The sequence below is a fragment of the Schistocerca serialis genome, chromosome 3 (assembly GCF_023864345.2).
Source record: "Schistocerca serialis cubense isolate TAMUIC-IGC-003099 chromosome 3, iqSchSeri2.2, whole genome shotgun sequence".
NCBI classification, from domain to species: domain Eukaryota; kingdom Metazoa; phylum Arthropoda; class Insecta; order Orthoptera; family Acrididae; genus Schistocerca; species Schistocerca serialis.
Genome location: NC_064640.1, coordinates 638,968,912 through 638,984,244, shown reverse-complemented (window position 1 = coordinate 638,984,244; position 15,333 = coordinate 638,968,912). Strand labels below are relative to the sequence as shown.

General features: G+C 43.2%; 1 protein-coding gene across 1 annotated transcript in view; it reads left to right on the top strand.

The window, feature by feature from the left end:
- The window catches only part of LOC126470522 (synaptic vesicle glycoprotein 2B-like), a 241,430-nt gene that overhangs the window by 97,150 nt on the left and 128,947 nt on the right, over positions 1–15,333 (top strand). The window contains exon 3 of the mRNA XM_050098436.1: positions 7,348–7,495. Within this exon, the coding sequence (XP_049954393.1) occupies positions 7,348–7,495 (148 nt within the window). The remainder of the gene's footprint in view (positions 1–7,347; positions 7,496–15,333) is intronic.

Below are 15,333 nucleotides of genomic sequence, written 5' to 3'. Positions count from 1 at the left end.
TGCTCCGCTGCCGTAGGTGCTTCTCCACTGGACACAGTACATACGCCGAGCAATGCAAGAACACCGCGTGTTAGGTAACCTTAACAACCTACAAACATAAACATGAATGTTGACAAGCCAGTCTCCAGCAGGTGACATCAGAAGCGCCCATCGACGACAGCGGCGCTACAATCGCGGAATTATGTTACATCCATGGGTCATGTACTCACGAAGAGCCGCGAGGACATTCTTCCACTTGCTGCCTGTTTAAGACGTTGTACGACCGCTAGCAGGTAGTTCCAGTCATTTTACTAGACACATTTCCAATTCGAGCGCGAAGTGTTGAGCGTGATGGATGCTTCTATTGCTATCACGGACTCGTCCTCGGCCGAGAACGCTCGGAGGTCGATCGGTTGGCAACCTTCTGACTCTAGCCAATCGGAAACCGCAACCAGTAGCTTCGCTAAACGACCCAAGCTATGGAAGAGGCATCTAAGAGGATTACGTACATGGATACGTCATCGGGAGCCGCCGTCGATAATGATTTGGATCTCTCCTAACAAGGGCTTGCTTCTCCGCTAGTCCTTATCAGTCACGTCGACAACACTAATGTCAGCAATGCTACCACCGCGGATACATCCTCATGCAAGCACCAAAGTGAGAACCTACCTCCAATAATGAGACGCCCACCGATGCACAACACTTCCAAAGAGTCAAACGAACCGTTAAGCCGGCCGGAGTGGCCGTGCGGTTCTAGGCGCTACAGTCTGGAGCCGACCGACCACTACGGTTGCAGGTTCGAATCCTGCCTCGGGCATGGATGTGTGTGATGTCCTTAGTTTAGTTCGGTTTAATTAGTTCTAAGTTCTAGGCGACAGATGACCTCAGAAGTTAAGTCGCATAGTGCTCAGAGCCGAACCGTTAAGCACGTCACCTGCAGGCCGCTGAGACGCTACAAGCGAAGAAGTCTTTCGAAACGGTGGTTGAAGAGGACGCAACAGCAGGTCAGGAAACAGCAGAACAGCAAGACACTGTCGCTGAGCCGAAAATTAAAAAAAAAAAAATCCGTTGCTTGTGATGTAGTACTCTGGCGAGTACCTCGCCCTGCACCTTAAGCTGAAGGACGTCATCGGCGGCCATGTCTTCGAAGTCAACCTGCTGAAAAAGATCTTTTTAGGATTCGCTGACGAAAGATAGAAGTTCACCGGAATGTCGCGAAATTTGGTTCACAGATCAAATTTCCGTTCTACACCTAAGCTACTGTACCAAACAAACCGTTGAAACTCGTTCTCCGGGATCTGCCTTTCAAACTGGACCAGAAGAACATCCAGAACATCCTCGCTGAGACGGTAATTCTCCTCAAATCTCCGAAAACTCGCCCTGTTATCCCGCTGTTCCTGGTGGTGGTCCCAGACACCGTGTTCAATAAGAGCGCTGACTACAGACTGAAGAAATGCGTCGCCCACCCGAAATGTGTCAGCTGTGAAGGCCCGCTTGTCGCCAGTTACAGGGGCTGTAACGCCTTCAAGAGAGCCGCCCTTCGGCAAATAAGTATCACCTCTACCTCCTGCAAGAAGGGTTCCGCTGCACTGGTGTGTAAAGCGGCATGCTTCGCATCAGTCCTCTGTGGACGCACGGCTGCCCCACTGCAGACACAGCCGCGGCGTGTACAGCAACCATCCACCTCTTCATCTTCAGAAGCCTCTCTGGACCAGGGCTCTTCCACTTCACGGAGTCCTCCAGACAACCAGTAAGTGCCGGCAAGAAGCCAACGCCGTGGGGCCAACAATAGAACTGCAACCAACATTGGCAGCCTTTGCACTGCCAGCAATGACACTTCAGTTCCTTCAGCACCACCTGGTCCTGTGGTCATGGGCGCCTCATCATCCAACGCCCTCACCAGCTTGCTGACGGGAGTTAACACAGTAGTGACCACCCTCCAGGACCTAGTCCGAGAGGTGATGCAACTACTGCAGCAACTTTCTGCAGCACTACAGCAAGCCATATAGGCAGCCATCAGGACTTCTCAGACGCCTGGCTATGGCCCTTAAACGCCGAGGACTTGTCGCCTGCATGTGGAATGCCAATGACATATGCACGCAACGAGATGAATAACGTTGGTTTCTCCATATCAGTTTGATAACAGAAAACCACCTCACACAAAGAGTCAATTTCCACGTCGCCAATTTCTCCTGCACTCGCTGAGATTGCCTAATGTCAGCAGATGGTATGGCAATTTATGTGCTCTCAACCATTCGCCGTCACCTGTTGCAACTACCATCCCCTTCAGTCGCTGGAGGCTATTGGGGTTGCCGTTGTTTGGCTGATGGTCGCATGAACTTTATCGCTGCCTACTGCGTTTAAATCTAGACCCATCTGATTTCACCATCGTACTCTCACTCCATGGCAGAATTTTTCTCAGGGGAGAGGCCGTGCGGTTCTAGGCGCTTCAGGCTGGAATCGCGTGACTGCTACGGTCGCAGGTTCGAATCCTGCCTCGGGCATGGATGTGTGTGATGTCCTTAGGTTAGTTAGGTTTAAGTAGTTCTAAGTTCTAGGGGACTGATGACCACAGATGTTAAGTCCCATAGCGCTCAGAGCCATTTGAACCATTTTTTTTCCTCATGGGAGATTTTAATGCTAAACACACTGCATGGTAAGCTGGAACCACGAATACTAGCGACAGGTGCTTGCTATACGTAGTCGAGCGGCATCAAGCAACCAACGGTCTGTATTCATCAACTATTTTTCCTCCAGAATCAGGATGGCAAACGAACATTCTTGATTTCGACATCAGTGAGGGTCTTCCATACATGGTGTCCACTAGCACGAGAGACATGCTGGCTTAGGACCACGTTCCTGTTGTGTTTGAACTCTTCACCAACGTTGCCCCCATATGCCAGCAAGCTATTAGCACCCGCAGGAACAAATGAGGTAACTATTGCACAAGACTAGATACCATGATGCAACGGACCCTGGACACTGCAGTGCGGAGTGCAGATGTGACACTTCTCCATGTCACGTCCAATGTCCTCCAGCAGGTCATCGATTTTACAACAAGCGGATGCGATGGTCAGTCACAGGACAAACTGTGGACGCTGCTGCACGAACTTCTCCATGCCATTGCAGAGAAGAACCGTGTCTTCCGTTTCTGGTGGAGCACACGGAATCCTGAGACGAAATGCTTACTCAAGGTTGCTATGGAGCGTCATCGAAACCAGACGGGGCTCACCGAGTTGCCCCACTTTGCGTCGAATATGACAGTGGGTGGAGGGAATGCGGCGCATCCTCTTCAAGAAACATGGCATCCAACCGCTGCAGGTAGGCGACGTCGTCATCAGCGAGCCCAATGCTAACGCTGACGCTCTGGCTGATCTCTCTGCTACCAATTTAACTGCAGTGGAGCATCCCGTTTATCTCACTATTGTTACTCAACGGCTTCCATTGTACCTGGCAAGGCGTGACGTGTACAACCACATCCCGCCCATAACATCAGACGAGGTCCAAGGCCAGTTGAGGAGGCTCAATGTGAGGAAGCCTGAAGGGTCCGATCTCCTCACCAATCAAATGCTTCGGCAGTTGTCACCATTGACTCTGTTAAGAAAACTGTCATCTTTAATGCTATTCTGCTGAAGGGTATATACTCTGAAGCACGGAAAAATGCGGAGATCGTGGCTATCCCAAGCAGGACAAGGATCCTCGATCTCCTGCTAGTTATAGCTCGATTAATCTTCTTCCTTCGCCCTTTGAGGTTTTCGAGCAATTATATGTGAAGAGGCTGCAAGCTCACACTCAAGACGAACGACTCTTCCTTGATAAACAATTTTGACTTTGGTACAGCCATTCAACAACCGCCATTTGATATGGATGGTGAAAAAAGTAATGGTAGTTGTGGAATGCCAGGAATACTTCAGGGTATTGTTCCGTGACGTTTCCCATGCTTTCGATCCTGGGTGGTACGAGGGCTTGCTCTTGATATTATTGGTGCTTGGGGTCCCTGTGTCCCACGTCAGGCTTCTTCCCTCCTACTTACAAGATCGGACATTCCACATACGTGCCATTTCAGGAGAATTGTCTCGCTGCCACATCCGTGCTGGAGTCCCAAAAGATTCCATACAGGGGCTGTACAAGTACTTAATATTCGCTAGTGACATGCCGACGATGAGGAACGTCCTACTGGCGTTATATGTGGATAGTACCGCGCTCCTCAGGAAAAGCAGATGCCCATATATGTTGCAGTACCAGTTTCAACACGGCCTCGAAGTTGTTGCCTGGATCGTCATTAGTCGTCTTGGCTGCAATTCGCAGAAGACGCAAACCACTATCCTCACTTGGTGAACTGTACGTAACTCTCTCCCACATCTCGAGGTCCAAGGGTCCTGTGGTTGAAACACATAAATTATTTAAGCATCACTATCGTCATGAGACTCACATAATGCTTCCACAATGAGGATGTACGCTGCTGGGCTATGGGCGTCCGTGCCAGCTTTACCTGGTCCTCAAATCGCATCATACGTCAGGCTGACAATCTACAGGTAGCATGTGTGGCCACCCAGCGAGTATCTGGCGGTCTTCTGGGAGAATGCAGCTGAACAACATATAAAGCGCCTTCAACGTGTCCAGGACCGAGCTCTAGAGCTGGCTCTCCAACTTCTCCCATATACCCAACGGAACTGGTCCATCAGTTGGCAGACAACCTGTATACTTTCGGAAGATGTCACAGGCAGGTGGTTCGCTCAACAGGCACATTCAGGCGCTGGGAGACAAGCAGCACAGGCACACCAGCACTCGCTTGCCTGACTTAATACGCACCTAAAGTGACAGCAGATCAGTACTGCCTCCAAGATATTTCCTAGAAGAGCACAGCACTGAGAGTCATCTACAGTTGTACTACATGCTCACAGGTTGACTGGAGGAACAACCTTACACAATAACCTAAACCACATTCTGGGCAATTGTTTCCCAGCATGTCCTCTCAGCAGCTAGCAGGCGTCTTGTTTCTGTTCTCTGTTTTGAATATAAATGACCTACACAAGAATGAGCTTCTCGAATTCTTGAGGTCTGGGGGGTGGGGTTTTTGTGGAACCCCATAGAGAATTTTTTAAATCTTCGTGGAGAAAAAGACAACTAAGGAACTTCCGTACTTAACTTTCTGAGAGCGTCTCTGTCAAAAGGCCCTTTTCGTGAACGATGTAATGAACATGAAACGATATTAATGATTTATCATGAATGATCACAACATTTGTTTGTAACTCGTGAATGTTTCAGACGAAGCCACATCACTTTTTTCTCTCACCACCAAGACATTCCCCCTTCACCACCAATGCCTTTCCCTTCCATACACGACAAAGCCTATAAACGTCAATGTCAAACGCCAAAGTTTTAAGCACTCGTGTGAATAATAGTCTGATCCGTGTTAAGAACTATATGTCAGTTTTGTGTTGCATTGTACGATGGGAAGTCTATTATCGGTGAGAACTTGTTTTAATTTTCCTCTCTGCCTCGATGAAGAGTACTGGCTTCTTAAACGCCGTTGTAGGGGGCTTTTCGGTTCGTCAACACAAGCATACAGGACTTCACAGTTCTTTTTACTGTGGAACAGCTGCGGTCCGAACGATTTGAAAGTAACTGTCTTTTCCCACTATTAGCCTTTCCTGTTGCTTCCCCTTGTACTCGACTGCATAGACAGTGATGCTTTTACGATATAATTTTACAAAGCTAAAGAAATATTCGCTGACTTCCTGGTTCACCAACTACGAGTTTCGGATTAGTTGTTGGCAGCGTATCATTTATTCCCCTGCAAATGCTGGTATCTGTGCCGACTTCAGCAGCCTCCGTCTCCGTAACGGTATTAGTTTTGCGTTCTAATACCTTCAGGAACGTGGCAAAGGATAATTTAGAACTGAGAGATATCATATATTCCACAAGAGGATATTTTCCTGACTACTTTCAGATCCTGGATTTTCCGTCCATCGTCACAAACAAAGCAGACTCTGTTACACACTCTATGATTGCCGCAATGCCCTGTGAGGCTAGAAGTCATTATTTCCTCCCTATCTCTTTCCCATCCAGTTTCCATTCATTTCGCCTCAAAATTTTCATGTATGCCCTAGCTGCTTCATCTCGAGTGGTGTCTGTTCTGTCGGGCATGTCCGACGTAAAGGACACCACTCATATTTATAATCACTTAAGACAAAGACCAGGATGGATCCTTTGGAGAGAGGACACTACCTGTTTCCTTCTCTATGACTCTCCAATCGAAGGCTGTGTCCCGTCGTAAGTGATGTCATGGTCAACGTGTCGTTAAACCCAAATCTTTTTTTTTTTTTCTTTTCAAGCTGATTCCATCTGCCAAAAGTTACAGAGCCTTATTTGCTCTTTGACACACTTGAACTCTGTAATCAGCATCTACCAATATTGTCACGTAGAATCCTAAATCAAGTATCAATTACAAGAGTAGGGTCGTCAGCAAGAACTAACACTTCGCACCAGCAGCACGCTTTTAAGCACATACAAAAGTACACATGGAGCTGAAACGCTTGTCTCACCAGAGAATGTTACGTGTTCATGGAATGTTTTAGTAAATTCCAATGTTTAATAAACAAGTAAGTCCCAATAACATCCAGAAAATACAAATCTGAAATGGAAGACGCCACAACACAGGTGTTGCACATGGTGAACAGTCTTCCTCTCAAAATTCGAAAAGACCACATTCTATTACAGGTAAACAAGCATGAAACTTCCCCTATTCTGCTTAAAAGCCACAGAGATAATGTAAAGGGCTACCAGTTCTAATTCTTCCCATGTAGCATATTTGAATTGCATACGAAACTGCAAAAAGTGGTTGTGGTATAGTATGTAATCTCTGCCATGAACCGTAAGCTGGCTTGTTGAGTACACATGAAGATGTAAGTGTAACTGATTACAACAGTACCTGTTTTTTCTGCGCAAACAGAATACTATCATGTGGATATTCATCTAACAGTGACTTGTTCATAGCTATCTTAATTAATAAAAAAAGTAGTAGCCTTTCATAAGCATCTTAATTAATAAAAAATGTAGTAGTCTGTAACTAAAATGTGAATCACTTATTTCTCTATTTCAGTTTTACTCCCTGTGTAGAAATTAATAACCGACAAACTTATACAGCAGCCGTAGATTCTTAAGTGTCTTTTTCCTACTGCCTCTAAGAGTGTCGGTAAGATCAGCGCATTGAGATGCATAAAGTGTACTGATAACTATGTAGTTATAATTTATATCACTGACCTGGTTTTCATGTATGCACCCAGTACTCCAGTCTATAGTTCTGTACTGTAAGCAAAACTGAACACCTGCTACTCTCGATCAGTATAAAAAATTATATTTCAGGCTGGTTCTGGTTACTTCCAATGGATGCTGCTCTTTGTTGTTGGTCTTGGCATGGCTGCTGATACGGTGGAATTGTTTGTTGTACCATACATCCTGCCCAGTGCTGAAGTGGAGATGTGTCTTGGCAGCAGGGAGAAAATCTGGTTAAGTAAGTACTTACTACTATTTGACTATACTTTAAATTTTTAATTTATAATTATTGCAATGTTAATTATAATTAGATTGGTAAACTTTAAGACACGTTTTACCGGAAACACCAACAGTAAAATAATATGTAGATTACAGTTATGATTTGACATAGAGACTTTATAAACACAATTCTTCTTGAATGAGACCAACTTGTGTCTCAAATTAACCATGCAGGAAAGACATAATAGCAACTTTCTGTGCCAAGTGGTTTTTTTTAAAAAAAAAAAAAAAAAAAGACATGATGTGGACCTTGTAAACATACTTTCAAGTGGTTTGCGGTTTTAATTTTCCCACTGCATTTTAAGCTCTTCACAGGTGACTCATTCTCTCATTCTTTTCTACATCTCTGTCGTCGTAGACTCAGTGAATGAAGCCAAAACTAAGATTCTGAGATGCTGCAGTTCAGACACATTAAACAGATATACTGCAGACATGAGCAAAACTCATCACTGTCATGGGTTGTCTTTCCTTCTTGGCAACATGTTTCTCACTGCAGTTCCTTTCATTATTACAGACTGAATGGCAGGTTTGCTTAAGAAAAACAATTGTAGACAGTACTCTCAGTTTTACCTTTTTACAGGTTCTAATGACAGCTTCATATTAGCAGAGGCTGGAAACGAATCTGCATGGTAGACACTGATAGATTTTATTTCTTCACAAGCATCTAGATCAACGTTCAATAGTCATTACACTTGGTTTCTCCACGAAGTACACTTATTAATTTGAAACACTATAACATTCACAGATTTTGGAATGTCCCAATGAGAGCATTCGTAAGGAAAACTGTTTCTCAGTTTATAATAACTAAAAGAACAAAAAGTGTTTTCCACTCATAATGTCTACAGTATAACGACTGAAAATAATGGAAAATAAAAAAAGAAAGCGAATTGTCTCTGTTGAATGAGCTTGTCAGTTTGCAGCACGCTTAAGACAGAAAATAAGAAACAATTACGACAGCTACTGAAGAGAAGGGCCGCCACCGGATGTTAATTTATAGTGTTCAGTCTGCAGTGCATTACCAACTGTCTATCTGAGTATTAGCTACAATGACTAGTGACAGGAATGGGAATAAAACTCATTGACTTATTTTTTTGGTATTTTGGTCCTAATAGCCCATTCAAGGAAGATCAAAAACATCATGAAGAACATACTAAAGATCAACCGGTGGGGTGTGAGTGAGGAGGAGGGGGGGGAGCGTTTAAAGGTATTTTTTTAATGTTGTTCTTGAATATCTAGAAAACTGCGTGCGGCTTCTAACAAAGATGTTTCCCAGTACTAAATTAAACTGCAGTAAATTTCCTACAAAAACGTCTTATTCATTTTGCCTCTAGATCTAGTAATTTCGTTGCAGGAGACGGAAAATCACAGATTATTAAAAATAGTGTTTAACGGTATACGCTTTTTGTTTATTGTTAAAAGAAGTAGGATACGATAAATATTAAATCTTTGCAAGTGTAGGTTAAACTTATTAAGTAAAATGCTGAATTTTGGGGGTGTAACAACGTGGAAAGAAGGGGTATGGAGGTTAGAAGCGTGGGGGAAGGTAGGTCGCTGGACTGTGGTCTTGCTCTTCCCTCCTTCATAGGTCTGCAAGCTGAAGAGCGAGCACGCGCTTACCCATTCTTCCTACCTCACAGCCTCATAAAAACCAACTACAGATTGTATCACAAAGTTGTACCGACCCTTCCATGGTGCCTTATGCTTCACTGGCCACACAGTGTGCAGACATGCCTGGGGTGTTTATTTTCCACAAAATTTGTTGACATTGTATGAACTACTAACGCAAGTAACACGTAAGGACAGAATCTACATAAACCTGTTCATGCTCTTCTACACTGCTGGAGTGATTATTAGTCATCCTGTATGGCACGTGTAGCTTTCTTCTGGGAAAGTTATTTTCCCCCAACATGAGCACTGACCACGTTACAGTTTACCGTCAAACCATACCTCTTCAACCTGTCCAGTTCTCCTCTGTAAGTCGACAAAATAATTTAGCTGAGCTTGTGTTTATGTAGTGTAGTTATTTTCAGTCTATGGAGTACTTATTTGCAAGCGTGATGTCCTCAGTGAGTTATGTAGAATTGATCGGAAAGGGACTGGAATGATAAATGTAGCACTTGCCGCTGTCTGTCGTTAACAGCGTATTTTAAATACATGCAACTGTGTTGTAGTCGCTTCTTGTTGAATTAATGAATGGCCAGGGATTTACTGCGCTTCACTCACCATCAATTGCGTTACTGATGGAGTGCATAAAGGTTTTCAAATCAGGAATTGCTGTCACTTCTAGAGTAAGCTGCAGTCGACGGAGCCGCTTACCACTCCTACATAGTATATCCTACAAGGTGGGTGTCAGTATGTCTTGTAGGACTCATTATGTTGAATCTGCAACAGTAATCTGTTGTAAAGCATTACCTAACTTACGTTGAAATATCTGAAGTTCCATAACACATAGGTGACATACAAGGTGACAATTACTGAACTACATGAAATAAAATCTTCATAACTTCTGAATGGTTTGCGACAGGAGTTCAAACTGCACAGTTGGCCGTGGGGCACGATGGGAATTAGTATGCACTGTATGCTTTGATTTAGCTACGAAGCCCACTTTCATTTGGATAGGTTTGCCAGTAAGCGAAATTCGCGCATTTGGGGGACTGAGAATCCGCATTTCGCGATCGAGAGTCTCTTCATCCTCAATGGACTACCATGTGGTGGGGAATGTCCGGTCACGGAATAATGGGAGGGCGCTAACCCGTCGTCTTCCAGGGGAACAACTCCTTGACACCTGTACCTCGTGACAGAGACAAACTGGCAGCAGCTCCATTATCCTCTGGGGAACATTCACGTGGGGAGCCATGGGTCCAGTGCAGCACGTGCAAGGAATCATGACGGCTAAGGAGTATCGTGCACTGATTGCAGACCACGTACATCCCTTCATAACGATCATGTTTCCCAACGCCAGTGTCAGTTTTCAACAAGTTAATGCGCCGTTTCACAAGGCCAGGAGTGAGATGGATGGTTCAAGAAACACAGTGGCGAGTTCAAATTGATGTGATAGCTCTCCAACTCGCCAGATCTGAACCCTATCGAACACATCTGGGATGCGATTGAACGTGGCGTCAGAGCTCACCCCTCCCCCCTCCTCGGAATTTACGGGAATTAGGTGACTTGTGTGTGTAGATGTGGTGCCAACTCCCTCCAGCAAGCTACCAAGGACAAATTACTTCCATGGAATGACGCGTTGTCGCTGTTGTTCGTACCAAATTTGGACTTACCGGCTATTAGGTAAGTTGTCATAATGTTCAAGCTGATGAGTGTAGATGTAGTTGCACAGGATGCTATTGCAAGTAATTCTATAGTGTTGTTAGTTTGTTATTCTAATCAAGTAATCATGACAATAAACATCGAATGAATTCAGAAACGCGCTGAAAAAGATAGTAACAGGTCAGTATCCACCTTAGGCAAACGTAAAAGAAATGCTCGGGAAATTTAAACTGTAATACTTGGAAGATAGGAAACGTAGTTCTAGGCAAACCATAGTGGAACGTGCGGAGGCTGAGGTGTACACTCTGACGACCTCTTTGACGAAGGGATATTAAACCCTAATCTTCCTTCGTGGTTATTGCAAGATCCCTTGCAAGTGTGGGCTTTCATACATCGGGCTGACGACTCACACCGTCCACGAAAGATGTGCGTGACACCGAAGGTATAACCGTCTCTTACAGTCCAAAATATCAACATCGGCAGAGCGCTGTATCGGTACTGGTCGAAATTTTAGCGTTGATTTCATCTTTTTGGACTCGGTAGTAAAAGAAGCATTTGGAATTCATTTAGTGAAGAATTTAATTAATGGAAAAAGCGTTTTTAGGTTGGCCTCATCATGGAATCCGCCACTTTCTTTAATAAATTTGCAAAGACGTCGCTGCAGTACAGCTCATTAACGTAATCCATATACTCATAGATAACTTTCGTCTGTTGTTGCTTCCAGTGGTTGTTCTGCAAACGTGTAATCATACAGTAATCCATCTGTCTGCAGATTTATGCACAACATGTTGCTTTTTTTCGGGGAGCTGCGGTCAGTTCCACCAAGAGTCAATTCTTTGTGGATCTTCCTGCACCTCGGGTCAATTTTCAAGCAATTTGTAAAAAGAAAGGATCCCATAACACTCCTTTGGGGTATGTCCGTATTTAGTTTTACGTCTAAAGAATTGTCTTCGTTGAGAACTACTTATTGTGTTTTGTTAGCTAAGAAAATCTTTAATCCAACCGCACAAGTAGTCTAACATTCTGTACGCTCTTATTTTGTTCACTAAGGGGAGGTTCTGGTCGAGAGGCATGAAAAAGTTGAAGTTTAGAATTTTTTTCTTACAAAGATTGATTTTATTAAAATGGGAATTTTATCACTTTATTGTACATACATTCGTCTATAAAAAATTTTCTCACCAAACATTAAAAATGGCGATTGCAACCTTTGACAAAGCATGCACCTCACGGCGCGACCTGGTTTGCGTAAAGTGTTGTACAGGCTCGTGGCTACTTATGAATAAAATTCTTAAATTAGAATGAGTCTGGGATGGAAAGAGGGGGGGGGGGGGCGGGGGGCATCACGATGGTATTTTTAAAGAACCTCCAAAAACTATCTGCCGTTTGAAAAACATGTCACTTTCTTGCCATTTTTTCTACGTTCAGATGTTTAAAAAAATATTTCAAATTCGAATACAAGAAAAGCTCCCTATAACGCCTCCTAAATTTAATTCTCTTTCATTTTTATTAACTCGAATGAATCGGTTAATTTGTCGAGGCTCTAGAGCGCTTCACACGCTGAAAAATGTTCTTTAAAGAAGAACGCGTTTGAAGTTTGGGGTAACAAAAAATACGTTGTTTCAAAACTTAAGGTTAGACTCCTATTCCATGATCATGAAGGCATCTTTTCTCTACCTCAGACATGCTCTATTTCTGAACCTGGTGCTGTATTTTTTCAGTCCGGGCTCTTTTAACGTATTGACAAGGGAATGATCCAATCTGACATGTCGAAACCCACCCTGAAATTTTTATACAGGAGGCATACAACGAAAGAAACCGAGTATCAGAATCTTAGCTGCTAAGACAAACTGCAAGTATTTCTAAAAAGTTGTTAAAGTTGTTCATTTTTATCGCACAAAGAGCCACATATAACAGCAGTCTGTTAAGGCCGTTCCTGCTTAGCGTGCGATCGTCTGTGACTAAAGTGCGTAGCGTCATGTAGTGCTCCGGAGTGATACAAGCGGATTTGAAACACTTAAGCCATAAAATATGTCACGTGTCATTTATGTTTTGAATAAGAGGCAGTTCGTATCGACAACTAAACTGTTTCATACGTAATTCATACAATGGTGCCTCGCAGGGAAAAATAAATGAAGGCGATGTTTGATGTTACATTGCAGAAGACTTCCATCAGTCGTGACTTTAATTTATTGAAATGAGGTATTGCGTGCACATACACAATTTTCTGTCAATTCCTGTAGCACAGTCTCTATGATAATTTTTGAATGATATTTACTTTAGTAACAGTGGAACAGTTCCTTGTTTATTCCTCACAGTCGTCGCAACAAAGCTAGGTGTCATTTGAATGATGGAAACATTTTTCTTACACCGGGCACACCCGACGAAAGAAACATTAATGCTTTCAGACATGTAGCATTTCATTTAGACATAATTGCCGTGGAGTAAGAAATGGTCCTGACAGTTGCTCTGCTTATTGTGCTGCATGTTGAGCATACAAATTCGTAAAATGTGCTGATGCAAACTGGCAATGCACAAATGACTGAAATTTAAGAATACTGTCCAAGAGATAATCCTAAAATGACACAGAACTATCGGAAATTATATTGGCCAACAATTTCCTTAGAAATACTTTCCACAGTCGAAGAAAATTCTTTATCAAGCGTTACATTGGTTGTTCTGGGTGAAACCTGAATTATATCAACAATCTTTTCATCGTCCTCCTGAAAGACACAGGTATCGCTATGTCCAGACCAGAAGTCCAACAAAAGCAATGAATTAATTTCCGCAACTGGTTGAAAACCGTTTTGACTGAAATGTTAAAAATTATTCTTTCCTTTTTTCCAGATTTTGACAGGTCGCTTATACAATTTTTGCCACGAGGCCCTCCTTTTATATTGTTGTTCTTAATATGCCTTGAGGTCCCTGAAGACAGATATAAATCTGCGGACTTAGTAATCCACTCATACTTATTACTGTCATTGTTGTATATGGATGTGTCATAGCATTAATCGATTCCACAACAGACTCTGTCTTTCTTCACCTCCAAATGATAAAGTGTGGTTTGCTCGCAATTCTTTCACGAAAGGTAGCTGATCAGTGTTAAACACAGCAGATGCGTGGATAACAGCAAGCTTTTTCTTCACGTCAGCAACGAATTAATGGTATCTCCTCTACAAGTTTACTTGACATAAACTTCGTTGTTTTGCGACTTCCTTTACTGTGTGATTTCTTGAATCTGCTCAACAAGGTTGAAGAGATCTTGACATCAGCGATGTTCATCTTAGTTGCGATTCGGAGAGCCAGTCTCGTAGATCTTCATTAGTAACACTGCATTGCCTCTCACGAGGAGCTTTACATGGTTCTTACCTAAAGAAAATTCCTCTAAAGAGCTGTTTTGCATCTTATTTATTCACCTTCAGGGATTTGCAAAACCACGTTTGATCACTGCTTAATATTAAGTGTTAAATACAATGAATATTGGTTTAGCTTTATCGCCATTGTTAACTCTTATGCTGCCGCAAAAGCCACTGGTAATGATTATGGATATTAAATGATTAGCAAATTTGAGTGGACATCAACTGCAGAGAATTGCTACAGAGAAACTGTCAACGAAAACTGAAATTCGCTTTACAAGTCGTGATCGCACCGAGTCGTGTTGTATGTTCACCGACGCGTCGTCAACCAAGGATCTGCGCCAGCCACTTCGTGCGTGTGAGGACCGGTACAGCTCCGGTAGGGGTGTGCGTTCTCCAGCTGCCTAGCAATTTTCAACATTTTTTAAAAATACTTGCAGTGCGTCTTAGCAGCTAAAATATTGGCAAGGTCTTTCTTTCGGTGTACTCTTCTTGTACAAAAAAATCTCAGGGCATGTTCTGACACGTCGGATTGTACTATTTCGTTGTGAGACATTCCTTGCTCTACAGCGGCCACCCGTTTCCTGTCAGATAACCCAGTGAATTTTGTACTGTTCGTCCATATGACGATTCCCACGACGCTCATGGTCTTCAGAATAGATGAATAGCCTTCACTGAATACACTTGCAGCTATACATGCTGCTATTCAAATAGTTTTTGCCCAACAATGAAGCAAATCTTCATTGGACTGAAATTCGTATACTGGTCGAAAGTTTTCTTGAACTAACTCACCGAGAGCCTACCACTGCCTTTATTTCAGTCGGCGCACGGTTCCATTCAATACGCTATAACTTCTAAAATACTTTTACAATTGAAAAATGCTTTTGAAGACATAACTTACATACTTTAGAAATGCAGATTATGTAAAAAAACATTTATTCATCGGTCTCGACCATCCAGCCCTTAACCGACTGTGCGGAACTTCCACAAGTAAAGCAACGCGGCATCAACCTGGGTGCAGATATCTATTGCTACCTGGGTCTCTTGGACAAACAGAGCGAGCTATTTCATGTGTTCGTTTTTTTAGAACCAAAGTTAATTTCCACAGATAAGATTTTCGTCTCCAGAAATGTCATAGTACACGAACATAAATCATGTTACATACAATTCTACAACAGAC